At 51.7% G+C, this 27,689-nt stretch overlaps 1 protein-coding gene across 3 annotated transcripts in view; it reads right to left on the bottom strand.

Annotated features, from left to right (window-relative positions):
- The window catches only part of DUOX1 (dual oxidase 1), a 33,596-nt gene that overhangs the window by 5,028 nt on the left and 879 nt on the right, over positions 1-27,689 (bottom strand). For all 3 annotated transcript variants that reach the window (XM_066276559.1, XM_066276560.1, XM_066276558.1), the window contains exons 2-28: positions 26,424-26,514; positions 23,266-23,349; positions 22,903-23,067; positions 21,664-21,851; positions 21,310-21,511; positions 21,022-21,188; positions 20,646-20,706; positions 20,399-20,495; positions 19,017-19,107; positions 17,882-17,984; positions 17,451-17,623; positions 15,940-16,115; positions 15,613-15,731; positions 15,173-15,310; positions 14,421-14,534; positions 13,303-13,502; positions 12,505-12,690; positions 9,816-10,041; positions 9,453-9,546; positions 8,999-9,174; positions 7,152-7,221; positions 6,619-6,741; positions 5,515-5,693; positions 4,983-5,213; positions 3,964-4,063; positions 3,676-3,725; positions 2,207-2,334 (exon numbers count right to left, since the gene is read on the bottom strand). In XM_066276559.1, the coding sequence (XP_066132656.1) occupies positions 2,207-2,334; positions 3,676-3,725; positions 3,964-4,063; positions 4,983-5,213; positions 5,515-5,693; positions 6,619-6,741; positions 7,152-7,221; positions 8,999-9,174; positions 9,453-9,546; positions 9,816-10,041; positions 12,505-12,690; positions 13,303-13,502; positions 14,421-14,534; positions 15,173-15,310; positions 15,613-15,731; positions 15,940-16,115; positions 17,451-17,623; positions 17,882-17,984; positions 19,017-19,107; positions 20,399-20,495; positions 20,646-20,706; positions 21,022-21,188; positions 21,310-21,511; positions 21,664-21,851; positions 22,903-23,067; positions 23,266-23,349; positions 26,424-26,481 (3,699 nt within the window). In that variant the 5' untranslated portion in view covers positions 26,482-26,514. The remainder of the gene's footprint in view (positions 1-2,206; positions 2,335-3,675; positions 3,726-3,963; positions 4,064-4,982; positions 5,214-5,514; positions 5,694-6,618; positions 6,742-7,151; positions 7,222-8,998; positions 9,175-9,452; positions 9,547-9,815; positions 10,042-12,504; positions 12,691-13,302; positions 13,503-14,420; positions 14,535-15,172; positions 15,311-15,612; positions 15,732-15,939; positions 16,116-17,450; positions 17,624-17,881; positions 17,985-19,016; positions 19,108-20,398; positions 20,496-20,645; positions 20,707-21,021; positions 21,189-21,309; positions 21,512-21,663; positions 21,852-22,902; positions 23,068-23,265; positions 23,350-26,423; positions 26,515-27,689) is intronic.

Genomic DNA, 27,689 nt, shown 5'->3' on the forward strand with positions numbered 1-27,689 from the left:
CTTCCCTAACCAGTTTGGCCCACACTTCAATGAACTCCTGTAACTTACTTTTTGAAACACAGCTCAGCAATTTATCCTGTATTGTCAGCTCATTTCAGTCATTTCACATGAATGACATTCATCTCTGCAGCAAATCCTAGATTCCTGAGGGCGGAGCTTAGAGTCTCCCTCCGCAGGGCTTAGCACAGAGCTAGGACATAACAGACCCTCACACATACCTGTTTAACTGAACTCTGGTTCCTCATAGCACTCCCTTCCCCAAACTGGGTGTTCTTGAATTCCTGAGCCTTCGAACCTCTCTGGGCTCTCCTCTGAACTGGCTCCCTGTCCCCAAGTTCCTCTTTCATTGTGGAGCCCATTCCCACCCCAGGGCTTTCTGAGGATCCAGCCAGGCTAAGAACAATGTCAGTGACCTCATGTTTATACACCCTGTTTGGTGTTGGCTTTACTTTTTTCTCCCTTCCTCCCTCCTTCCCTCCCTCCCTCCCTTCCTCCTTCCTTCCTTCCTTCCTTCCTTCCTTCCTTCCTTCCTTCCTCTCTCTCTCTCTTTTTCTCTCTCTCTCTTTCTCTCTTTATTTTTTCTGTTTTTAAATTTTTGTGTTGGCTCTACTAATTATAAGCCACAAAGTTGCTGTAGACTCATGGTTGGCTGAGGCACTGGGGAGCAGCCTGCCAGCTCAGCTGTGGCTGTTAGGCCTGCCCTCTCCAGCCTGGATAAGGAGCCTGGACAGCCTGCCCAGGTCTACTCCACACTTGTAACTTCTCTTTCTGCCTGAGGTCAAGTGGCCACACCTGTGATACATGGGAAGGCAGCAGGTGTTTTGGCCCTGATTTACCTCCCAGGGAAGACACTCCCAAGCTGCCAGGGCTAGGGCTGCCCAGCAGAGGGGCCTGCACCTTTCTCAGCTGCTGACTTCCCTGCTGGGAGGAGGGGTGGCTCTGAACTCCAGTGATTCCCCAAACCCGAGATAAATCAGAAAGGGTCTACATCTCAGGGAGCCAGTCTAGCTACTCATCTGGGTCTCCCGTTAGTTCAAAAGAAGCTGCCTTTTCACCAGGAATAAGAACATCATTTCCAACCCTAACACAAACAGTAACCCAGGATGCTAGGACTCAACCCAATTACTGAGAAAGTGGAAAAGAAGGAATAAATTAGCCAGAGAGAGATTTCTTAGAAGTCAACACCATCTAATCTAGGAAAAAACCTAAGCCGAGGCTGGGTAGTCATCTTCAGAACTGTGACGTGCAGAGCCTCAGGCAAGATGGAAACAGACCCCATACCTACCAGGACAGAACTGCACCTGGGAAGAGGCAGAGCCAACCACTGGTGCCAACCTGAGCCAGGCAATGGGAGTGTCCTGAGTACAGTTCTGCCTAGAGTCAGGTGATAGAAAGTGGAGCTCTATGGACTCTGCACTTCTTGAGTGCTGGCAGCCAAGCTATCATCAGTGGGGACTAAATCTTGGAATTTAGTTTAGCTTCTCAACAAGGCCCTCAGGGTGCCTGCCTGTGTCCTTGAGGAAGGCAGGCCAAGACACTCAGGGGCACAGATCATTGTCAGCTCTGAAAGCAACGAGCTGAAGCAGCTGATAGCAAACCCAGGGAAAGGTGAGAGGAACAGGACAGGACAAAGGAAGGAATGTGAAGGAAGGCAGGAGCCCAGATTAAGAAGGAAAGGAAAGGAAACTGGCAATCTTAAAAATCCATTTTATCAACAGTCCAAGGGAAGACACTTTGAGCAAGGTCATTAACGTTAGAGGTGGCACTTAGCTGGGTGGGGTGGCTAACATCCCAGAAAGCCAGATCAGAACAAAGGCAGCAAAACCCAATCAAGGTAAGTTTCTCTAAAAAAGGGCGATGCTCCTTTGAGTGTAGGCAGTCCACCCAGGAGCCCAAACCGGCCACTCCACAGTGGAGAAAGACTGCCTGGGCAGAAATGATGTGGAGGTGTCTGGAAGAAATGCAGATCAGCCTGGCAGAGCTGCTGCTGCCACACCCAGGCCAGCAAGTCCGTCTTCCGAGTGCTGCATATCGGGGTCAGTCTCCATGGCAGTCCCATACTATCATCTCCATCTTTCAAGTGATCAATGAAGATGGTTCTTAAAATAACTAAGGGGGTGAAGAACGGATGACTTTGCCCTCACTGCCTCCCTGGGAACATCTTGCCCAGACACCGCTAGCCTGGCTCAGAGCCAAAAGCCCTCACCAGGATGTAGAGCAGGATGTAGAGGTGGTGGGTCAGCCAGAAGCCCCGGAAGCTGTGGCGCCGGAAGTGGTGGGAGGCGAAGACGTACATGACGGCCAGGACCAGGAGCATTAAGACCCCTGTGAGGCCTGCAAAATGAACAAAGGGTGAAGGGCAAAGGAGTAGGACTGTTCTGAGCCTGCCAGGTCTGGATCCTGCACCACCCACTGTCCTAGGAGGGGGTGGGGAAAGCCCCAACAGCTTCTTCTGTTCTTCTCCTCTCACGCCTCGGGCCACAGGCACCTTTCACTTCAACAGACCCTCCTGATCCTTCATAGACCTGGTCATAATATTTTTCAAGTACCTGTGTCATTATTTGTTTTATGTCCATCACTTTCTTGACTGGATCCTAGTGGCACGCTGTGGGCCTTGTATAAATGCATGCTGGATGAATGAACACATGGGGTGTCTACCCTAGGCCCTCTGGGTCAAACTCTGGACATTGCAGGTCCTCCCCTCATGGAGGCAAGGCTTGATCCATGTCCCTGAACCACTCCATTTAGCTGCCATAGCACACAGCAGGAGTGCTGGTGAGTGAGTGCCACCACCAGAGCCCCCTGGGTTCAGCCCTGAGTTGGTGGGAGGCCTCTCTTCACAAGGAATCCCAGGCTTGGGCTACAGAGGAGGGCAATACTGGGCAATACTGAGTGCAGGGGCCAGAGAAAGGCCCCTCAAGTGATCAAGGAGCAGAGGCAGAAATTAGGAAGATTAGAGCCCTGAAGTGTGGAAAAGCAGAGGTTAAGAAGGGATCTAACCGAAGCCTGTGAAGTTCAGAATGGAGAGAAGAGCATAAACACAGCCTTATCCTCTAAACCCTGGTGTGCAGGAATTAGCAAGCACTCTCTCTGCAGTTCAAAGCAGATCGTTTTAGGATTAAAAAAAAATTTTTTTTTAAATTTAAAACTGCTGTGTTTCACAGAGGAGTGAGTGTAGAGAACATGTTACCCCAAGGAGGGACTGGACTAAAAATATAAATAGGATCAAGAAGTATTTGAATAGATTCACAGCTAATAGCCCTAAAACGGGTAATTATGGAGAGTTAGGGAAATTCCCCTAAACAGCCTTTGTCAAGACAGACTGAAAGGGGTAAGGGTTGGGGTGGGGGCAGTCTGCTGGTTGACAATGAGCCTGGCCCCTCCCCCATGCAGCTGGGGCACAGTATTTCTCAGAGCCACTGTCGGTAGGTGCGTGTGTCAGGAGAGTGGAGGAGGACCACTCTCTTCCACAGAGATAAGAACTAGGTCAGAGTTGGGGTTGGAGTCAAGCTCCTGGGAGAAGCACTGTCAAGCTGTCTCCTACTGCCCAGGAGAGTATTCTGGACCAGAAGGCAGAGCCTGACTCACCGTGAGAGCCCAGTGAGTGAAATGGGGCTGCTCTACCTGGAGCTCAGAGCCAGGCCCAGAAATCCATGGAGCAGAAAGGGCTCTCACCTGGCACAGTCCGGAAGAACCACCAGTAATACTTCTGGGGGAACTCAGACCTGTGGGGAAGGGAACGTAAGGAAGGATCCTGAAAGGAGATGTCTGGGACTTCCAGAAAGAACCCTCCAGCGGCACCCCACACAGCCGCCAGTCTCCCTTTCTGCTGACTTGGGGCTGGGGGCTCAGGCAGGTCATTGTCTGTACTATAACCATGAAGGTGACACTCTCCTCTGAGCCAAGATAATTAGCTTCTTCCCATCCACAAATAATATGCTCCCTCCCTCACTCACTACTCACCCGTCATCATGGAAGAGGCCAGGGAAGAGGCAAGAGAGGACGCTGAGCGGGCTGATGGAGAACAGGTACACATTCACCACGTGGCCTGCACTGTGTAAAACTAAGGGCGGCCAGATATGGTGGGTTAGCCTGGGGGCAGCCGGGTGGGGGCACTCAACACATTTAGCCCAAGGTGGAGAACTCCAGCCAGCCAGAGTTAGGGCCTGAAGAAGGACACTAGGGGTTTGGATTTTTGATCACTGATCAACTTTCCGTTTCTTTCCATATCCCATACACACACCGTCCACAAACACAACCAAATTATATATTAAAAGTTCAAGCCTAAGGCCCTGGCCAGTTGGCTCAGTGGTAGAGCATCGGCCTGGTGTGCAGGAGTCCCGGGTTCGATTCCCGGCCAGGGCACACAGGAGAAGCGCTCATCTGCTTCTCCACCCCTCCCCCTCTCCTTCCTCTCTGTCTCTCTCTTCCCCTCCCGCAGCCAAGGCTCCATTGGAGCAAAGTTGGCCCAGGTGCTGAGGATGGCTCTGTGGCCTCTGCCTCAGGCGCTAGAATGGCCCTGGTTGCAACAGAGCGATGCCCAGATGGGCAGAGCATTGCCCCCTGGTGGGCATTCCAGGTGGATCCTGGTCAGGTGCATGCGGGAGTCTGTCTGACTGCCTCCCTGTTTCCAACTTCAGAAAAATACAAAAAAAAAAAAAAAGTCAATCCTTTGGTTTCTTTCACAGAATTATGTTTTAAAACATAAAAGTAGTGAAAGAGCATGTTATATGCACTCATTCTGGGGTGTCAGCAACTTATCAGCTGGAGGCTGGAGGTGGTCTTGGAAGCATGGAAAGAGGCCCTGGTGGGGCAGTGACGGGCTCCCGGCTTACTCCACACCAGGCTGGGGCCGCCTCCATCCTATGGGACACCCAAGACTTCCACTCAAGTTAAGTGCAGGTAGAGAGGAAGGGGCTCTCAGAAGACGGAAAGCCATGGGGGAAGGTCATGCAGAGGATCCCTGGGCCCCCCAGCCCTGCCTGTGAGGACGATGGCAGTGGAGGCAATGAGGCGATGGAAGTCCACAGCGGCGTCGAAGGGCACGTAGCGGTTGAGGAAGGTCTCTCGCAGGAAGGTGATGAGGTTGCGACACATGGTGAGCAGGATGTAGGAGAACATGAAGGAGATGCTGGCGGCCGTGCCCCGCGACAGGATGATGCCCACAAAGGTGGTCTGTGCAATGCCCGAGGGTGGCGAGGCAAAGGCGTAGTCTGTGGAGGGGCCCAGGTGGGTAAGGGGGGAACAGTGCAGAAGAGAGAGCGCTACTGAGGGAGGTCAATGGCAGATCCTGGCCAGCAACCATTCACAATCGCGTCCTGGAAGTCTTCATTCAAGCGGCAGGAGACCCACGAGAGGCCCTGCCCCCAGGGCTGGCACTTACTGCAGGGCTTGCCCTGGGGCTGTCTGTCACTCACAGTATGCCCCTCTCTGTCCTCCCCGTAGCAGTCACTCAAATAGGCCCCACCCCAGGGGTATGAGTATTTGCAGGACCACTGGTGTGCAATCACTCACAGTAGGCTCTCTCCAGGAAGAGGGCTGTGGCGATGGTGTAGAACACCGCCACGCAGGCAATGTGGCGCCGATAGTTCTCGATGAAACGTTTGAACTGCTGCACGGTCTGGTGACTAAGGCTTCTCTGAAACTTCTCTCTGTGAGCCTCAGTGAACAGCCCGGGCTGAAACAATGTAACCCTGGGAGACAGGAAGTCTTGACTCTCAGGTAAGGACCCAACACTAGTGAAGCCCCCCGCTCTCCAGAAGGGAGAAAGGGGGCATCGAGTTACTTAAGCCAAGCATGGTTCAGAGCCCAAAGGCTGTCTACCACATGAGAGCTGTCAATGGGGCACTTCGCCCTGACCAGCTGCTCAGTGGTAGAGCATCAGCCCAGCGTGTGGATGTCCTGGGTTCAATTCCTGGTTAGGGCACACAGGAGAAGCACTCATCTGCTTCTCCACCCCTCCTTCTCCCGCTTTTCTCTCTTTTCCTTCTGTAGCCATGGCTTGATTGGAGGGAGGTGGCCCCAGGCACTGAGGATGGCTCCATGGCCTTTGCCTCAGGTACTAAGAAAGGTTCTGATTGCTGAGCAATGCAGTAACGCCCCAGATGGGCAGAGCATTACCCCACAGTGGGCTTGCTGGTGGATCCAATCAGGGCGCATGCAGAAGTCTGTCTGTCTGCCTCCCCTTCTCTCACTGAATTAAAAAAAATGTAGGGATGCCTCAGAAGTGGTCACTGGGTCAGTTCATCCCAGGGGATGTACTTCATCCACTCGACCCAAGTTCTCATTCACACAGACAGCCCCTTCCCCCACCCAGTCTGTAGCTTCCAGGGCTCTGTTCTCATCCTTTACTGGAGGCTCAAAGAACACCTACTCCAGGAAGCCCCTCCTGACCTCCCAGGCAAAGATGAGCATTTCCTTGAGCTCTGAAGCCCCTGGCTCTTACCACTATTATACTGTTCATCAGTGAGACATTGTAATTATCAGTGTACCAGGCTACTCATCAGATTGTGATGTTCTGAGGCAGTGCTTAGCACAGTGCCTGGTACCAAGTAATCAACATGTGCATGCTGAAAGAATGGATGAACTGCCTGGGCTTAGGGAGAGGAGCAGGCGTACTTCTTGCCAAACCTCCGTCGAATCTCCTGGGAAGGATCTGTGTCCATGGGGTGCAGTCTCTGGGGTGTCAGCTCCACCTCGACATCACTGTGAGGACAGCGAGCACTCACTCTGGGAGAGGGACTAGGACAGCAATGCAGGAGACAGGATCTTGGTTACCTAAGCCACTTGGTGCTCTGTTGCCCCTGGTCTGCCTCCAGACCCATTCTGTTGAGCAAGGGCTCTCAGCCAGGGGACAGCAGGATCCCCACAGAGACCTAGATCGAGGATGAGTCTCATGCTGGGAGTCCTACCCAAGGCTGTCACATATAGCTGTGCCTTTTGCAAGGCTGTCTGATCCAGCCACAGGTGAGTGCAGGGCTGTCTGCAGAGAGTAAGATGTGCCTTTTTTTTATTCTGCATAATTTTAGAATTAATATTAGCCTACAATTAGTGGGGAGTGGGGTCTGTAAGCCCAGTCACCCTCAGAAGAGAAAAGGCAACTCCCTGATCACAGCCCTCCCTCCAACATTTCCAGATGGGGGCTCGCTCACCAGAGTTGTTCCTGGCTGATGTAGGAGGCTCGCCGGCAGAGGTCCTTAATGACTTCAGGCACCTCCACCCCTGCAAAATGCAGAGCTGGGCTAGGGAGCAACTCAGGGCCCAGAGCCTCAGGAGGACCTGGTTCAAATTTTCGGACACTATAAAGGATCCCTGGCCAGAACATTCCCTCTGGGTGCCCCAGCCTCAGCCTGTGCCCCAGTGGTAGCTAGAGCAAGTCACGGGCGGGCAGAGAGAAGGCCTGAAACAAAGGTGGCCAGGCAGGCTCCTCTGAGTGCATGTCCATCTTCAGTCTCACTCCTGGGACTAGAATCAGGTTTACGGAGTCAAGCTCAGTAACTGCATGCAACCTGCCTGCCAAGATCATTCTTCTACAAAACCCCGCCAATGACCCTCCAGCTTAAAATCTCCCAGGAGTTAAATGTGTTGGGGGGTAAAGGGAACCCTTCCAGGAGCTGCTCATTGTTCCCTGTCTGGGCTGAGCAGCAAATCCAGGTTCTCACAAGAGGCCTGGGATTCTCACTTTCAACTAAGTCAATCCTGAAGGTTATGCTAGTCTCCAAACCAAAGGCCAAAAGTGATTAAGCTGAATCGAATGAAACCAGCATGTTTAAAGCAAAGCGTATATATGTCTGTCCTCTCAAATGCTTTAGCAAACAGCAAATGTGGCAAAATGGTAACAAATGACAAATCTAAGTGAGGCAGAAAGGGATGCTCCTTGTATTATTCTTGTACCTTTTCTGTAGGTTTAAAATGTTTCAAAGTAAAATATGGAAAAAACAACAAAGCACACAACAATTAAAAGCCAGATACATAGGATTCACTGCTAAACTTCTACTTAATCCTCCTTTCCCAAGGGTAGGCTTTCCTCCACCCCAGGGGCCGGATATCCCTGGGACTCTGGCCTGGGCTCACTTCAGGCACCTGCCCTGCTCTGCCCTCAAGCCTGGGTGCCTGCTGCCCTGGCTGCCTGGGAAAGGTGAAAAGCTGCAGAATCAGGAGTGCGTGGTCTGTACTCTACCAGTTCTCCTCCCACCCTGGGCAGGGGAAGCCCCAACCAGAGGCTTCGCTGTTCTTTGTCTAACTCGCCCCTCTCCCCCATCTGGACTGCTCAGCTCCTCCAGGTTCTCATAATCCTGGGAGGGGCTGGGTTTGGTTTCAACATGCCCCAGTGAGAATCCCAGGCTGTGAAGACACTGTAACAGCTCTGAGCAGGCCACGGGAACCTCTGTCTGCTCTCCCACTCCTCACTGTGATTCTAAGCCCCACCCACCTGAGTCAGACACAGGTGGGGCAGGAAGTAGGGAGAGACAATAGAAGTGGATCTCCATGGACTCAGTAAACATTTACTGAAGCACTCCTCCAGGGGATAAAGTGGCAAAGGAAACCAGTGTACCCGCCACCACCAGACACCCAGCTGAAGTGGGTGTGGCCAGGGTAGGGCTATAATGAGGAGACACTGTTTCCTCCCTGTACTGGGCTCTCTGACAAAAAAGAGGAATTCCAGTCCAGCTACCATCCCCCACCCCATCCTGACCCTGCCCACCTCCTCAGCAGGGCTACATTATGACTTTTGTAAGGTTCTAGACTGTGTTGTCTGCCTGGGCTCCATCCTCCATTACAATAATAAATTAAAAATTATATATTATAATTATGTTGGTGTAAAGAATATAATCCAAGCTGGATACATTATTACATATTGATTATTATTATACTCATTCTTTTCTTCTGAGTTTAAAAGAAATGAAAACATTTCTGTGGACTCCCAAAATATGCCAGCTCTATGCACTGTGCCTGCTGTGCCTAATGGGGAAGTCAGCCCTCCTCCAGGCTGCCCCACCTTTGACACAGAGCTGTGTGAAGCGGAGCTCGCTGTCATGGTCCCGCAGCATGAAGTGGAAGTCCTCCCACGTCAGCTCCTCCTTGTCCTGGAAGCCCGACTCCCGGAACATGGACTCCACCACCTCCGCCAGCTGGGCCTTGGGCAGGCAGTTGTTGGAAATCTCGATGAAGGACCTGGCATTAGGAGAGGGGAGCCATCAATCTCTGACAAGGTGCTTGAGGTCCTAGACACAAGGGCCCACTGGCCATCCTACTAGGCCTTCAAAGCCCATATGGAAGGACCCCGACTAACCAAATCCCAAATCCCCTCCAGCTACAACAGTCTCTGGCTGTATGCATGAGGAGGAGGAGGCCCCTGCTCTTTACCCTCCTGCTTCCTCCTTCCTGTCCCACCTCTTTCCCCCAGCAGTCCCTGCTCTGGCCTACTCTCCTGGCTGTCCCACTGAACCAACCTCAGCATCCTGATGAACTCGTCTTTGGAAATGAGACCGTTCCCATCGAAGTCGTACATGCGGAACATAAGGCGAGACTTCTCCTCAGGGGATCCTGGGAGAAGAAGGGCCCTATGAGAGGCCCAGACCACCAGCCTAACCCCCAGGCTGGCCAGAAGAAGCCTTACGCTAGTGTGACCTACTACTAGACACAGTGAGGGGTTGCTCTGCTTCCTGACGCCACCTCGGTGCTCCCAGATGTCTGCCATAGCTGGAGACCTGGCCTTAGTGCTTCCCATCTCCACTGGGTCAGCTACACTCCAGTCTCAGTCTTCAGCCCCCTCCGTCTTCTCCTATCTGGACAACCACTCCCTTCTCTACTACCTTTCATAAAGACCACCAAGATGTCCAGGAACTCCCGGAAGGACAGGTAGCCATTGCCGTCTTTGTCCGCCAGAGAGAACATGGACTCCACAAACATGTCCTGGGACTTGAGGCCCAGGGACTCAGCAAACTCGGCCCTGCTCAGCTCACATGTCAGGGCCTCTCGCACTTTCTGTGATGAGTCCAGTGGCAGGGTCCCTGCATCCGCCTGGTCAATGTCCAGCACCTGCACCCGGGCAGCAGCAGAGGGGGGAGAGAAGGAGACAGGGATTCCTTGACATGAAGGCTAATTGAGGTTGAGGCTTGTAGGAGCCACCTTTTCAGGCGTCTGCCCAGCATCCTTTCCCCAAAGCACTACCTCATAAGCCCTGCAGGTTGTCCCTGTGGCCATTTATTCTACAGAACCCTGGCCCTGTGGGTCGGATGACTGGACCGAGGATGCACAATTGAACCAAACAGGGGACTCAGAATTGGGACTGAGAGGTCCTAGGTCTGTCTTGACCTGAGCACAAGAGAACTCAGAAGTTGTAGACCACCTGTTCCTCCAAGTGCTCAGAGACAGAGACAGAGCGAAGCAGAGGCTCGGAGAAGAAGGAGGCAGCCCAAGAGTGGAGCGGTCCTGTTTTCTGACAGCTTCCCTTTCTTGGTCCCTTCCGGGCCAGGTCACAGCCCTGAATTCCTGAGACACTGCTATATCCTCAGCGTCAACTGACCCTTCCCCAGTGCCGGCATGAGCAAGTTGCTCTTACACCCAGAGTTTTGACTGAGAAAAAGCTTCAGCTGGCTGGGCTGAGAAAAACTTGGGCTTGGGAAATGGAAATTCTCACTGTGGGCCATCTCCAGCCCACCCCAGGGTTAGGAGAACAGCATAAGGAGAGCAGATGATGAGGGAAGCAGGCAGGATGCAAACCATAACACCTGTCTTTCCTGCCTGTCAACTGGAAGCCCCTACTTCAAGCCCAGCTACAGTTTCAGGAGGTAAACCTTGTTGCTTAAAACAAGGTGCTCCAGCGGAAAGAGCCTGGGGCCGGAGACAGAAGACCCAGGTGTATGTCCCAACTGTGCCATTGTCTTGCTGTGTGACCTCAGGCAAGTCTCTTAGGTTGTCTGGCATTCATTTCCTCACTTGCCCAACTTATCTCACAGGTTATTGTGAGAATCAACAAGAGAGGCTGTATAAAAATATTTGAAAGTAGAAAGCGCTATGCAGATGGAAAGAGTTGGCAGCTACCCCAGGAAGCAGACAACACAGAGATCTCTTTCACAGCCCTGGAAGATCCTGAACTAAACAGAGGTGTCCAGGTCCTGCCTGGGCCCTGACAATGAGTCACCGCAGCTGGGGGACCCTCCATTCTAGTACATACTCAAACTCAACTTGTTTGCTTGTTTGGGGAGTAAATGATGTAGTCATGTGCATACAGTAAATGACCATTAAATGGTAGCGTCCCTCATGAATGCTCTCCCGGGCTAGCCAACCCTGCTCTTTCTCAAGCACTGATTTTTGTTTGTTTTGCCTTTCTACCGGGCACATCTGCTAAGTCCTTTCTGCTCCTTTCTTCTGAGCCAAAACTTTTCCAACTTTGAGACCCTGCCAAATGTCACCTCCACCATGACTTTACATGCCCACCTGAAGCCTCACTGCCTTTTCTCAACTCCCAACCCGCCTATTTCCTGGGCCAATTTTAGAGCTGTCGTTCTTTGCCGGTTATCTTCCTTTCTGTGCACATCCCATCTTCCCAGTGGGGTGAGAGACTCCTTCAGAGGGCGCTCATGTATATTATATCTCCCAAGCGTCTCCTCTCCACTGTTCTGCCCTATTTTGTGTTAAACATGGGCCCCTGTCCTTGCGTTTCTCTTCCTGTCTTATTTCCCTGCATCCTCTCTATAGCTCTCAAAGTCTGCAAGGTGGGCACTAACACCCCCTGGTGGCCTCGGGCACCTGTACTTCCCCAAGGAGGGGTGACTAAGGGCTCTCACTGTTCCACCCTGCCTGTCTTGCCCTAGGTTTCTGCAGCCTTTATTGTTGTTGTTTTGTTGTTGGTATTTTTCTGAAGTTGGAAACAAGAAGGCAGTCAGACAGACTCCCGCATGCGCCTGACCGGGATGCACCTAGCATGCCCACCAGGGGGCTCTACCCATCTGGGGCGTCGCTCTGTTGCAACCAGAGCCATTCTAGCGCCTGAGGCAGAGGCCATGGAGCCATCTCCAGCGCCCGGGCCAACTCTGCTCCAATGGAGCCTTGGCTGCGGGAGGGGAAGAGAGAGACAGAGAGGAAGGAGAGGGGGAGGGGTGGAGAAACAGATGGGTGCTTCTCCTTTGTGCCCTGGCCAGGAATCAAACCCGGGACTCCTGCATGCCAGGCCGACGCTCTACCACTTAGCCAACTGGCCAGGGGGTTTCTGCAGCCTTTAAGTGAGGGAAGAGAGCATGCACAGTCCTGAGGGGAGAGATAAGTGACACATGCGGATAAGCCCCTTCCTAGGGACACTTGTCTGGAGTCTCACAGGTAGGGGTGGGATAGGAATGGGGACAGGAGCATCTCCTTACAGTAAGGTCAGGTGACTTGACCAAAATCACAGTCGAGTTGATTCTTGGCTGTGACCTCCAGGTTTCTGACTTTCCTTGGAGTCACCCCATGGCCTGCACAGGTAAGGGCACCACCACAGGACAGCCGATCCCTCGTACACACCTGGGAGAAAAGATGCCTGAAAAAGGTCTCCAGGAGGTGGCTGCGCCGTGCCCGTGTCACAGCCGCCCTCATCAGGTCCTGCTCCCGCAGTTCCCACTCCTGGAAGCGCAGCCCGCCCTCCTTCAGAGCTGCCCGGAGGTTTTCCAACAGTGCCTGCCTCTCTTCCTCCAGGTTAAACAGCAGCACCTACAGAGGCAGCAGGAGGGACAGCGACCACGTGTCAAGGCCTCTTGGGTCCAGGAACTTTCCATTAATTTTGTTGGGGGTCACTGGAAAGAGAGCTCTTGCAAAAGAGATACTATTATTACCTGGGCTTGGTGGGATTAAGTGGTTTCCTTAAATATGCAGAGTTATCATTCAAAGTCACACATATGTATAAAGCCACTCTTCCCTCTCTATTCCACACTGGAGAAGGGGACAGCAGGAAGGTCGAAGGATTGAGGAGGCCCAGAAGCCAGACAATCAGAGCTGAAGATTAGCATTTGATTGAGCTCCCCTCCAAAGTCTTGAACAAATCACTATAGCCTGAAATCAGGGGACAGGGAACAGCGCCTAGCTTCTTTCAAGGAATCCCACTTAGGACTTGCCACAGTGCCCTTAGAAAGGGAGGGGGCAGACTGTGTCTGCAAGAATAGGGGAATGTGGCAAGCATGTCATCCAGCAGGTCCAGAGCAGTACAGATGTGCTCAAGTTTCTCTATCAGGTTCAGAAACCTGAAACCCTGTGTGGGCCTGTGCTCCTCTCCCTACACTGTGGCTGTGGCTAGAGCTGAGGAGCCAGGGGCCAGCTGGGCCGTACCAGGTCATACTCCTTGGGGATCTTGAGCAGCAGAGTGCGGCGTCCGCGGTTGCTGGACAGGATGAGGTTGACCTGCTGCGGGGGCCGCAGCTGGACGGTGCGCAGCACAGAGAGCCTGCCGTCCATGACACGGATCTGCCCGGGCTGCAGGTGCACCAGCACAGGCCGGCAGGGCTCCTTGTGGCCCTGCCATTCCAATACTGGAGAGAGACAGGGTTGGGTCAGCTGAGACCCTCTGGGCCTAACCTTCTCGACCAGGCAGAGCCAAAGGAAGAAGGCCAGCTTAGAGCCGGGCTTAGATCAAGGCCTCCACAGCTCCCTGCCTTTTCTTGGGTACTAGGGTCATCCCCTCCCTGACAGTCCTGCTGTGCCTCTTGCTCATGAGAAGAATAGCTACCATTTCCTGAGTGTTTATGATGCGCCCAACACTGTATCAAGTACTTTGCATGAACAAGTTCATTGAATCTTCATAAATCTATGAGAGGAGTTCCTATTTTACAGACAAGGAAAAATAAGTTTGGAGAAATTTTAAAATACGCCTAAGGCCCACCCTGGCCAGATAGCTCAGTTGGTTAGAAAATCATCTCGATAATGCAAAGGTTGTGGGTTTGATCCGGGTCAGGGCACACACAGGAACAGCTCAATGTTTCTCTCTCTCTCTCTCCTTTCTTCTATCTCCAAAATCAATCAATAATTTTCTTTTAATCTTCCTAAAGCCCAACTGGTGGAACCAAGATTCCAATCCTCAGTCAGTCAAACTCTAGACCTTCATTAATTACTTCTCTGTTGTCTGAAATTCCAGTGTGAGATGCACAAAGCAGTGCTTCTTGGGGATTTGAGAGTCACAGTAATCCTGTGTAATACAGTCTGGGTTCTGTGAACTCCTCCCCATGAGTCTTTCACATTCCCTGTATTTGGCACCATTGGGAGGAGCTTCGGAGGTGGGAGGACTCTAGGTCCAACTTCCACCTGGTGCTGCTCTGGCTCTTCCCACCTGTGCTGGCTGCCTAGAGGTCTAGAGAGTGGAGGACTTTTCCTAAGGCTGTTGATGTGGACATAGGGGCTGTTGCCCTGAGTCACGTCCTTCCTGCCACCACCCTGGCCAGCCCCAGGCCTACCTTCCACGCCCTCCACGAAATTCTCAGACTTGATACTTTGGCAGTCCTGACCCTGGAGCCTCTTAAAATTTCTCCTCCTGAGTCGGGCAACAATCCAGGCGACAAGCAGGCTCACTGGGAGGGCAGAGGCAGTAGGATGCTCAGAAGAACTTGGGGGTCTGGGGAGATCAGTGGTTTCTCTGCCAGACTCCTTTCTTTGGCAAGGCCCCCTTCTTCCCACAAGTCCTAGTTCTGTCCATTCTCAAATTGTGAAGTTCCCTTTTGGGAGGGGGAGAGCTGCTTTACATCCAACGGAGAGCATTGAGTAGCATCTAAGATGCCTGTGCAGCCTCCTTCTCTCAGGCTGCTGGTCAACACACACACACACACACACACACACACACACACACACACACACACAGCCATGCCAAAGACTAAGTCTGAAGCCTTTTATCCAGCAACTACTTCCCAGTCCTGGTTCTGCAAGCAAGGATTTGCCTCTGACAGTTTCCCAGGCCAGTCTCTTACAAATAGCCGTGGATCGTGGATTCCCTGTGCTGCCTGACCAGTCAGGACCCAGGAGAACAGGGGGGCAACCCCCCCTGGTACTAACTTATCTACACGTCAGACACTTCTCGTAACCCTTCCTGTTATGACATTTTTGCCATCTGCCCAGAGGAACAGTACTCTGCATGGTTGGTTGCCACAGATGGAACCAACCCCGCCCCCAGCTTGCATTTCTCACCCAACCCCATCCTACCCATCACTTTTACCCAGGGGGAAGCAGAAGAGGGTCCCAATGGTGACCCCGAAGCCAAATCCACTGCCTTTGAAATAGTCGCGCATGATGGGAGGAACACAGGCTGGCAGGCCCTCGGTGCTGAGTTGTCTTGGCTGTGGGCAGGGGTCTCCTGGAGAGGCAGAGAAAGCTAATGCTCTACCTATCCCCAACGCCATCCCAGCTGAATGTGAATCTTCTTACCAGGTCTTTCTGAATCTCAGCCCTGCTCTCATTTGGCACCTCCTGAAGTTGTGCAGAGAGGAACATACACAGCCATGTGTGGCAACCTTGGTGCCCAGACCCAAAGTTCTCAAGGGCAGAATCATAGCTTACTCTTCCCTTGGAGTCTACTGTCCACACTGAACCGAACCCATGGCTGAGGAGGAGAGACACCAGACCCCAAACCCCTCCAAGCACCCCCTGGCCACTCACCTTCATGCCAGAAAAAGACATTGGGCTGCAGGGCACTGGCTTCCACATTGGTGACAGCCACCAGCACATCCCGTAGGGAAGTGTTTCTGATCTTTGCAATCTCTTCTTCAGAGAACAGCCTGAGGGTGGGAGAGGTGGGGAGTCCTCAGAGTGGAAGAGAGATGCAGGACCCAGGCCCAGGGATCCAGATAAGAAAGGAGACCCAGAGGGGCTGGGGAGGGGACGCGGCCAGCTGGGAATCAAGGGATCATGAGGGCTGTTCACAGGCAGAGCGTCTGGACCCAGGCTGAGGAGGAGTTCTGAGGTGGGGGTCCAGACAAGCCTTACCCATTCCTGGTATTCTCAAACCAGTAACGGTCACCATCCCGCAGCCGCACAAACTGGTCAAGGACGATGGTGCTGAAGAGGGGCCCGGGGTCTCCATGGCTTTCCAGCAGCCCCCCAGGGAGCAGCTCCAGCCGGGACAGGTCCTGGTGGTACAGGGCAGCGGTGGCCTGCAGCACCTGGAGCCAAGAAGGGACAGGAGTGAGTGTCAGGACCTGGCACCTACCCTCAGGCAAAGAGGTGGTTCCTAGGGGCTCAGCATCAGGGATAATAATAATAATAAATGACAGTGGCAATAACTCACTTATAGTGCCCCAGGCACTGCTCTGAGCGCTTTGCATAAGTTAACCCATAATGGGAATTCTCCACAGATTCGGCTGCCTATTTTATAAAGTTGGAATTAAACAGGCAGCCAGTCTCCTATGTAACTTATTCTTGAAAAGGTATAAGGGTTAAAGGATCAAAATCAGTGCAAATGTTGAATGGTAGAATGATGTGTTAGAAAAGGTTTCTATTCTTTAGATCTAAAAAAAAATTATGTTAAAAAAATCAAATTCCTACATATACACTGCCTTTTTTTTTACTTTATTCAGTTTTTTTTTTAGATTGAGAGAGAGAGAGAGAGAGAAGGGAGAGGAGCAGAAAGCATCAACTCCCATATGTGCCTTGACTAGGCAAGCCCAGGGTTTTGAACCGGCAACCTCTCAGCATTCCAGGTCGACACTTTATCCACTGCGCCACCACAGGTCAGGCTATACTGCCTTTTAAAGACAGTCTTCAACAACATATGGCAGCATATTCTACCTGACATTTACTTGAGTTCTTTTCTTCATAAGGTAAATAAGCACTTGACCAGCTTAATCCCAATGAAGGGCAATTGTAGCTAACGATTGGCTACTTTGGGTATGCCTGGTGATTCCTAAGTTGATACTAATTTTATGAAGTTTACGAGCCCCACACATATGTATATCACTTCTTTCTTGGTCTTTCAATTCTCTCAAACTTTCCAACAGTTTTATAAAACCGTAAGGGCTAAGGCAGTACAATGGTCATACAATTGTAGAAACATTGCTGTGCCAAGATGATAAGTCAGCTAAAACTGGCCTATTGACTGGCAGGCAATGCCATTCACCCAGGTGAGAGCTCAAGGTGTGAGGGCTGTCTCTCCAAAGGCAGTTTGAATATCAGTGCACAAAAGTAAGACTCATTCCCGAATCAAGGACCTTCTATACCCCCCCTCACAGAATCATCGGGAAGAGTAAATGAGATAACGCCTATTAAGGGTCTGGCATGAAATAGATACCCAATAAACTTTTGCTGGATCTGCACAGTCACAGAGTCTAAAGCCAAGTCCTGCTGGTCTGATACATCCTGGTGTGTGATACTGGAAAAAGCAACCTGGGTAAGCTCTGCCCCTCTCACCAGGTGCTTGTCTCTGGGGCCCATCTTCTGTATCTCATGCCAGTGTGCCCTGGCCCTCCCACTCAGCCCTCTGGATCCCGAACCCTCCTCACAGTGCCATCGCTCTGGGAGAGTGCAGAGTTGATGTCCTGCCACCTGGTAATGGGAGGCAGGCCCAGTGCTGCCCTGGCCTTAGTGTAAGAGGGCAGGCCCATGTCCCGACCCCGCTGCAGGCAGCTGGCCAAGTGGTCTGTGCGGGAAAACTTCAGCGGCCCGGGCCAGAAATCTGTGAACATGATAGCAAAGAGTCTGAGGGAGCTCAGCAACACCATAGCTCCTGCAGCCCATGCCCCAGGCTCCAACCGGCCCCAAGGGGACCTAAGCCATACAGCAGGAGCTGTGGCCATCAGGTCAGCTCTGTCAGTAGTGAGACAGTGCAGGTTCCCAGCCCTGGGTATCCCTCCCTGCCTGGCTCTGGAGCTCCAGCTGAACCTCCTCCCTGGGGTTAGGGGTACATAGCCTGCAGGGCCAGTCATGGCCTCACCTCGCACATCCTCAACCACCACATGGTCCTCTCGCTCAGCAATCTGGGAGGCCATGCCCAGTAGCAGTGCATCCACATCTTCAGCTCTTTGTAGGTTTGGGTGCTATGGGGGTGAGGAGAGGAGAGAGGTATGGTTAATGGGGCCAGAGGTTGGGCTGCCAGCTTCCCTCAACCCCATAGTCTGTGTCCTCTACCTAGTCCTGCTGTTCACTCCCAAATTGGCGAGTCATTCATCTTCTACAAATTGATTCCCTACTCAGGGGGAATGATGTCCCCATTCAAAGTCCATGCTGCTGGGAGAAAGGTCTCCATATGCTCAAGGGGCCAAAAACTTTATCCTATTTTAGGAGACTTGAGAGTATGATTGACAAAGATACTAGAAGACTTATGTCTTGGTCCTTGTTCTGTTTACTAACCAGCTGGGTGATTGTGGGCAAGTCATAGGACCTCTCACAACTCAGAGCCCTCCCCTTACTAAAAAATGACATTAGAGATTAATAAAATAATAAAATAAAATTAATATAATAATAAAAAGGGATTAAGAAGACACTGACGTTTCTTTCAACTCAACTCTGTGATTGATCCTATGCCTTCCTTCTTTCTTTTCCTCCCTTCTCCTTTCCCCTCTTACACAAACTATCTGAGTTTACTTCAAATTAATGATCAACACTCTTGACCCACACTGACACAGTCTGGATAGACAGACTATCCCCAGTAGTCTCTTAGAATCTCTCCCTCCTCCTTGCCCCCAACCCACGAAAACACATTCACATGCTGCCCTGGGTGTATTTAATTGGGAAGTTCCCTTGAGGGCTGGGATCACAGGGGTACTCCTACCAAGACCTACAGGGGACCCAGAGTTGTTAAGGGAGAATAAAAACCTAGGTGGAAGCAATGCTTGTAGAGCCATATTTGCACTGGCCCCACTGTCTCTCATACAGCCCTAAAGTGACAGTAGAGGGTTGACTTTTGACCATGTACAGCTACCTGGTCTTCTCAGACACTGGAATGGGAGATGGCTTCAGTCTCAGGCTGCCTCAGCCCTACTGCCCACCCTACTACACATTTAATATGCATGCACACAAGCACACACAACGCACATATAACCACCCACATATATGTCCCCAGCCCTGACCTCTCGGCTCCAGTAGCTGTTGCAGACCCGGAGAGCTCTGGAGACATTTAAGTTCTGATCGATGACCCTCTGGAAATGGCAGCTGGCATTTCTGAAATGCAAGAAGCAGGGAAGTGGTGACTAAGATCCTGGAGTCCTAATGTCAGGCATCATCTCTGACCTCCAAGACTATAGATATGGGCCAGACCACTGTTTCTCTGAGGTGATATGTGGTCATTATAGGACCTGAACAATCTGATTTTTGAAAGGTCCCTCTCCCCACATCAGACCAAACATCTAAAAGTGCACCCATAGAGCTTGCACATGCTCTCTTGTGTGTTCTCTCTCTCTCTCTCTCTCTCTCCATTTATATATATACATTTTGAAACAATGTTTAATTGTTCTTTTCAAATATTTATCTATGGATAACTGAATTGTCATGATTCCTTGGCTATCATCAAGCATATCCAGAAGTTGTTCCAGAGTAAGAAAATCTAATTTATGAGTTGTTTTAAATTACAATGCAATTATAAAAAATAAACAAACATGCTTTGTTCCATATATATTTAATTAAATGTATATTTTAAATTTGGGTTTTTTTTTTCTTTTAGATTTTTATTTATTCACTTTTAGAGAGTAGAGAGAGAAGGGGGAGAGGACAGGAAGCATCAACTCCCATATGTGCCTTGACCAGGCAAGCCTGGGTTTGAAACTGGCAACCTCAGCATTTCAGGTTGACGCTTTATCCACTGTGCTACCACAGGTCAGGCTATATTTAAATTTTTTTTAAATTAATTTTAGAGAGAAGAAGAGAGAGAGAGAGAAACATTGATTTGTTGTTCCATTATTTGTGCATTCCATGGTTGACTCCTGTATGTGCCCTGACTGGGGATGGAACAGGCAACCTTGGCATATTGGAATGAAGCTCTAACCAACTGAGCTACCTTGCCAGGGCTAAATGTCTATTTTTAGTTTACAGCTCCCTTTCATTATTTTGGAGCCAGTATTTTCTTTAGCTCTCACACATTTTTATTATAATTTTTCCCCAAAGATTTATAAGCCCTAGGTCCTGTGTTTACAGCTAAAAATGCTCCAGGGATAGTGTCAGGACCTGAAGTTTAGACCAACAGGCTTTGTGACTCACTTTCTGAGCCTCAAATAGCCTGTCTTAAACTGTATTAATATCTATACCAGCCACAAGAAAATGGACATAAAAGTACTTAAAAACCACAATGGTGTATCTTTTTAAACAATTTTTATTCTTCCTCCCATATTCACTGTTCCCCTGGGGAATAAGCATGAATTCAAACGGGTAATTCTGCCCTGAAGACTCCTGAGGGCAATTTTTCTCACCCCCACTCTACCATGACACTTTTCAACACACATTTGTAGTCCTTCCTCACCTCATGTAGATGCCAGGGGGCACCATGGTGGAGAAGAACTGTTCAGAGGCCACCAGGAACTCAGGGGAAATGCTGGGGTCCAGGAAAGGCCGGTACCCTGTCCCTCGGGAGTAATAAGAGAAGTAAGCTCCTTACCCATCCCCCCATCCTCCCATAACATGCATCCACCTGTCTTCTTTCCCACTATGAAGTCTATCCGTGACCTCCCCTCAACACAGGTAGGTGCCTGCCGCTCCAATGCCCTCACCTGTATATTCTGGGGGTGTTTTCTGCAGGAAGCTGGGTAGCCACTCATACAGAGCAATATTCTGAGGGTCAAGAAAGAGAAAAGGGGAGGTGAATGTTCCAGCTGCAAGGCCAGGAGGGATCTAAAGCCAAGGAAAGCTTAAGTGGGAGATGACGACCAGGCTAGGGCAGTCATTAGGAGAGCCACTGGGACCTGTCCCCCCAGCTCCTAAGGAATGGGATTTAGGGGGGACAGATAAATCTCTTGAGTAAGTGGCACTTTGCTCCCCCTTACCATTTCAGGTTCTATTCCTAGACATTAGCTCTCTAGGGAGGGGTGTCCTCCCGGTAAAGGGTGTTTCTGGGGGGAGGTATGGGGGGAGGGCCGTGCCACTGACCTGGTAGGTGGCGATGACCCTTTTGCGCGCGTGCTGGAACAGCTCCTCATCCCCCCAGCGCGGGTGCTCGCGGGCCAGCCTCTGTGCGCACAGATTGTGGTAGCGGAACCAGAGCAGGCCCAGCGCCTGCAGGAAGGGCTCGCGGTTCCCTCTCTCCGCCCCAAAGGCTGCATCCGACGTGGGGACACAGAGGAGGACATGAGCGCCGGTGTGGCCCAGGGCAGCGCCACCTCGCAGACCCCAATCCGTTCTCCGCCCCTCCCGCGCCCCTGCGCCCCGAGACCTCACCGTACAGCCCCCGGGGCCCGCGCAGCCCTGTGGCCGGGTCGGGCGCGCTCCACATGAGCAGTGGGTCCTGCGCGGCCCGGGGGAAGGCGGGGTCCGGCCCGGACGCCAGCTGTCCCCCGGAGAAGCTCCGCAGCGCGTCGCTCCAGGACGGCGAGGAGCCATAGATGGCGCTGCCGTCCAGCCAGCCCGTCACCTCGTTGGTCTGCGGGGACACCGGGCAAGTGACCCGGGGTCCGGTAGTCGAGGCGAGGAAGGGAGCGCCCGGTGGGTCTCCGTGGGTCGCGGGCGGGAACCTCTCCGCACCCGACCCTGCCCGACCCGGAGCCGAGAGCTCGGCCGCCTGCCTAGTCTCACCAGGTCCCGGGGGTTGCTGGGGCTCTGTCCGGTCTTAGGGTCCCAGCGGCTCCTCTGGAAGGGCAGCACCACGTCCCCGAGGTGGTCGCGATCGAACACCGGGTCTCCTCGCGGGATGCGGATGTTGAGGAACTCGGCGGGGCAGCCGGGTCTCTCCACACTCACCAGGTCCGAGAGCACGTGGTAGCCTGCCCGCAATCGAGGGGGGCTTACTAGGGCCAGCTAACGCCACTCCCCTTTCTTCGCCACGTATCTAGTTCCCCCAACCTCTAGCCCCAAGCGTCAAAAGACTCAACAGCCATATGGGCAAGTCCCAACCTTGACCTTCCCAATGCTTTGTTATACCGGTCCAAACTGTTTTTCATAGCTAATTTGGCCTTTTCCTTGGTAATGAGGAGGTGCCCAGTGAGTGTTCACTCAGGCTGGCAGTATGGGCTCCAACATCCTGTTGGGAGCAGCCTGCCAGCCTGAGTGCTTAGGTGGACACCCTCAGTGGCATGGTGGACACTGGGAAGCAGTTGTGGGCACCCTGAGTGGGCCAGTAGGAGCTTGGTATCCCCGCTGGGAGCCAAGAAACCAGTCACTTGGATAAGGCAACCCCAGCACCATTTTGACACCTGCCCAGCCCTCCCACCAGGACAAGAACCCTGCCCTGAGCCTGTCTGATGAGCCAGAGGCAAAGAGTGAGAACAGCATCCCGCTAGAGTCCCTATCATAGTAGTAGTAGTGGTAGTAATATTGAGAGAAAGAGAGACAGAGAGACAGAGAGAGAGAAAGGGAGAGAGATGAGAAGCATCAACTCATAGTCACAGCACTTTTAGTTGTTCATTGATTGCTTCTCATACATGCCTTGAGGGGAGGGGGCTCTAGCTGAGCCAGTGACCCTTTCCTCAAGGCAGAGAACTTTGAGCCCAAACCAGCGACCATGGGGTCATGTCGATGATCTTATGCTAAAGCTGGAGACCCTGCACTCAAGCCTACCAGATTCTTTTCATGCTTATACTTCTACTCCACACCCCCATGAACAGCTCAGCCTGGGGCACATTTGTACCTCCTCCAACCAGACTTTCTCCCTGTGCTCCAACACCTACTCTATCCCATCACCTGCCCTTCCATCTCTCTCCCCTGTCTCTCCGACCCTCCAACAGTTCTCTCCCTTACACCCTGTGTCTGCCCTTAGACACAGAGGTGTCTAGCTGACTTCCCTGCCCTCCCTCCCCTACAGGATGAGGCCCTTACCAAAAAAGACTCCCAGCACTGTGCGGTTTTTCAGGGAGGCCTGCCCTGCTGGGCCCCTCATGGCAGTGTTGCTGAGGTCTCGGGCGTTGGGCAGGAAGGGTTCTCCCAAGGGCTGGTACACACCATCTGCATAGGTAGCTGGGACCAGGCGCTGCAGCTGATAGCCTGAGATGGGAGGGGTAGGGACAAGGACCAAACCTCAGAGGGGTTCCCTGACCTCCTCTCTTCCCAGGCTTCCTCCATATCACAGATCTTAACATCTTAGGAAAGGACAAGGCTTTGCTGGTGCCTGCCAGCCCTTGCCCTTTAGCAGTAGGTATTATGCTGATCCTAGGGCTCTGAATCCATTTGGCTCTCACCTACCTTTGCTGCCCCATCTGTGCTCCACGAGGTTGTTGTACCATCCATCAAATCGCTGCACCTCCCATGAAATGGGGTTCGGAGCTCCTATGTGAGGATGGAAGGAAGGGGCTGCTGGGCGAGTCAGTACAGGAGAGGATGGGTAGGCCTGCAGGGTATGCATCCTGTGAGCCTGGCACTGGTTCAGTGGAAAGTGGACACCCAGTGCAGGTGTGGGAGGTAGGGTACAGAAGGAGATAATTAAAGGAAAGTGATGTCCAAATTCAAGCCCAGTCTTTAAGCTGTTGGAGTGCGGGTGGGGGGAAGAGATATGGCAAGGAGCACTAAAGGGTCGTAGCCAAGTGGCCAGGGGCAGTGTGCTGACAAACAGCCTCAGAGAGGAAGAGGAAGCAGAAGAACAGTGGCAATGGGGGAGGGGATGCAGGAAACTTCACTGCCTCACACCTGTGCTCTTTAGGGGGAGGGGGGTGACTACAGGACAGAAGCCATTCCAAGCCATAAGACATCGTCTAGAGCTAGAGCCAGCCACTCATCCACCCAGGAAGAATATGTCATTCTGTGATCCATCCCTAGGCAGAAGCAGTGAGGAGAAGGGATTGGCCCTCTCCTATGTCATTCTGTGATCCATCCCTAGGCAGAAGCAGTGAGGAGAAGGGATTGGCCCTCTCCTATGTCATTCTGTGATCCATCCCTAGGCAGAAGCAGTGAGGAGAGGGCATTGGTCCTCCCCTGCTGAGCAGAGCCCAGAACAAGGATGTGGGCCACAAGGCCCCAGTTTTCTGGGTGGGGTCCGGGACTGACAGTCATGTGGATAACTCGACCCCTCCTCTTTGGGGACATCACGTCCTCCATATAACTCCTCTTCTTGACTCTATTGTACTCCCCCCAAAACTAGGGCCTGGGAGGGAGCACTGAGCTGTTGAGGGAAGAACGCAGGCAATAGGGGCAGAGGGAAGGATCCAGAAGCAGAAACATAGCAGGGATCCTTCTGGTCAGTAGCCAGATTCCTTTTGCCAAACTAGGAGGCTACAGGGTTAAGTGTCCCTTTCTCCTCACCTCAGAGGACAGAGCAAAGAAATGGACTCTCGACAACCAAAGAAAGACCCATTCCTCTGACTGTCTCCCACTCAGACCAAGGACAGGATCTCAGAACTGCCCTCCTGCCCTATACCTGACACACACACAGACACACACGCCAGGTCAGAGAGGGAAAATGACTCAGAACCTGATATTTGAGCAAAAATCTGACAGGGAGCAGAAAAAGTGACCCCAAAATATGTCACTTTGGTGAATGGATTATTTTGAGTTGATGGCAATCAAGACACAGTAGATTCAAGAATAAAACTACCGCCCTGGCCGGTTGGCTCAGCGGTAGAGCGTCGGCCTAGCATGCGGAGGACCCGGGTTCGATTCCCGGCCAGGGCACACAGGAGAAGCACCCATTTGCTTCTCCACCCCTCCGCCCCCGCTTTCCTCCATTGGAGCAAAGATGGCCCGGGCGCTGAGGATGGCTCTGTGGCCTCTGCCTCAGGCGCTAGAGTGGCTCTGGTGGCAACATGGCGACGCCCAGGATGGGCAGAGCATCGCCCCCTGGTGGGCAGAGCGTCACCCCTGGTGGGCGTGCCGGGTGGATCCCGGTCGGGCGCATGCGGGAGTCTGTCTGACTGTCTCTCCCTGTTTCCAGCTTCAGAAAAATGAAAAGAAAAAAAAAGAATAAAACTACCTTTCCTAAAAAAAAAAAAAAAAATTGATAGGGGACCTGGACCAGAAAGAGTGCTTATACTAGAGGTAACTTGTTACCTGTATGGCAGGGCAAGCATCTAACCAAGCACCCGCTCCCCTACTGTCCCAGGAGTTTCCCTCCTCCCCTTTGAAGCCCCAGGCCCTATGCCATTCCTCAGCTGAGGACGGCAAGGAAGCCTCAACTACCCAATCTGCCCTCGCGCCTCCTGTTTGTATGATGCTCTCATCTGCATGAAATTCAATTTGTTTTTCTCTTGTTAATCTGTCTTATGTCAATTTAATTATTAGATCAGCCCAAGAACCTAGACAGGAAGAAGGGACAATCTTTCTACCCCTACACAACCTAACTAAGGGTCAGGACTTGGGGCAGAAATAGGGAAGCCACATATATGTGATCTTTAAAATAAGATGAATTGGCCTGACCTGTGGTGGTGCAGTGGATAAAGCGTTGACCTTAAATGCTGAGGTCGCCAGTTCAAAATCCTGGGCTTGCCTGGTCAAGGCACATATGGGAGTTGATGCTTCCTGCTCCTCCCCCCTTCCCTCTCTCTCTCTCCCCTCTAAAAAAATGAATAAATAAATAAATAAATAAATAAAATAAGATGAACTGGTGACAGAACAAGGGGTGGGGAGAATGCCTCTTGGGAATAAGAGGCAAGAGCAAAGGGAAATCTAAGGCCAAGGCACAGAGAAGGCTGGAAGGAACGTGAATGTGAGCCGCCCTGACAGGGAGAGCTGCAGGTGCCGCCTCATCATCCTGGGGCTCCAGCCAGGGCGCATCATTTCTCAGATTTCCTTTGTGCCCTGTTCTTGCATTCCCTACCCCTGATGATCAGGGACTTGCTCTTTTTAACCTAACTTGTAGCACCTTAAGCCCCACTTTTTTCCTCCGACACCCAGGTTACAGGGAAAGACCTCAGATTCTAGTAAGAGACAGTTCAAAGCCAGAGGTAACAAGATGAAACTCTTGTGGAGTGTATTTTTAAAAAATCATATTGTTTAAAACATTGGTAATTTCCTTTGGGGAAGTCAGCTTTCAGTTCGATCTTATCCCAAGATCCTTTGCTTTCTTCTGTGTCTAATCAATCTTTTCCTATTTGAGGTCAGGGGTCTTAATGAAGAAAGAGAAAAGATAGGGGAGAGAACAAGGATCCTCAGACTATAAGTAATGAAATAGGAAGTGATGATACAGCAGTTGAAAGCTTCCTAATTCTATGTTTTGGGGGAAGTAGTTCATTCCATTACCCATCCATCTAGTCAACAAGCTGGAAATGAGCACCTACCATGTGCAGCCTCCTGTGTTAGCTAGGGAAGAGTCGAGATAGAGATGAATAGGATACAGCTCTGTCCTTGGGGAAGCCCAGAAGATGCTGGGTTCCTCTGCTCCTAGCCATGGTTCTCCTCCAATCTGTACTCACCCCTGGGCATCCACGGCCCAATCAGAAGTGTCCATGCCAGAGCCAGCTGGAAGCCCATGATGAAAATGGAGAAGACCTTAAAATGGAGACCCTAGAAAAAGACAGAGCATAGCAAGAATGAGTCCCAGCAGTTGAGCAGTCAAGCCAGCACCTCTCCGGTTCCCTGTGAATCAAGGCATGGAGCTGGGCCAAGCCCACAGAGGGTAAACAAAGAGCGGGAGACTCACTTTTTCCCAAGAAGGAGATTAAGTGATGAACAAAGCAAGCAGAAATCCCTACCTTCTTGCACTACGATTAATTGGAGAAGCTCGCTTTGACCCAGCTTACTACAGTGCGTATACCTTAGGCAAAGCCTTGCTTAGAGGCCAGGATCTTAGATCACTTACCTGGCTTGAACTTTAGTTTACTCTTCCAGCTATGGGAGTAAACGTGTCTGAACTGTCTACCTTCTAGTGTGGTTGCCAGAATCAAATGTGAGATTGAAAAGTGGCAGGTGTTATGTAATGTGATATTGAGAAGGCAGGCTGGAGCTTGGCTCCTCTGAGTTGACTCAAAGGATGTTGACTTCTTGCTCTCTCTCTCTGTAGGCCCATAACCCAGGGATAACAAGAAAACAGAGGCAGCAGGGAACTCAGGTGGGGACTTCTGAATGGCGCAAGACATGCCCATGGCCAGTGAAGACCTTCTTCTTCTTTTTCTTCTTCATTTTTTAAAAAAAGATTTTATTTATTGACTTTAGAGAGAGAAGAGAGAGAACGGGGGGAGGAGCAGGAAGCACCTACTTGTAGTAGTTACTTCTCATATGTGGCTTGACCAGGCAAGCCCAGGATTTTGAACTGGGGACCTCAGCATTCCAGGTTGACGCTTTATCCCCTGCGCCACCACAGGTCAGGCGTGAAGACCTACTAAAGGCAATGTGAAGGTTGGGATTGGAGTGGAGCTGGGGAACTATTTAGTCAGAAGCTAGGAGCTTATGGAAAGACTCTTCTCTAGCCAAACCCTAAGGGCTCCTGGACAGGTTGTCTAGTCAAGAGGAGTGACCTCACCCCCCTTGCCATCTCCCATTACACAAATGAAACAATGTAGGCCCTGTCATAACCCAGGAGCTTAGTGTTCTATTAACTCTAACCCAGAGACTGTCCAAATGTGGGACTTTGACAATTTGTGAAGGGCAGGGCTCTGGATGATAGAAGCTGTAAGGCTGGCCACACTGAAGTGGCCACAGTGGTCCTTCCCTAATCTAGGATGTCCTGCCCCTTCCCCCTA

Source organism: Saccopteryx bilineata, chromosome 4, assembly GCF_036850765.1.
Source record: "Saccopteryx bilineata isolate mSacBil1 chromosome 4, mSacBil1_pri_phased_curated, whole genome shotgun sequence".
Lineage (NCBI taxonomy): Eukaryota > Metazoa > Chordata > Mammalia > Chiroptera > Emballonuridae > Saccopteryx > Saccopteryx bilineata.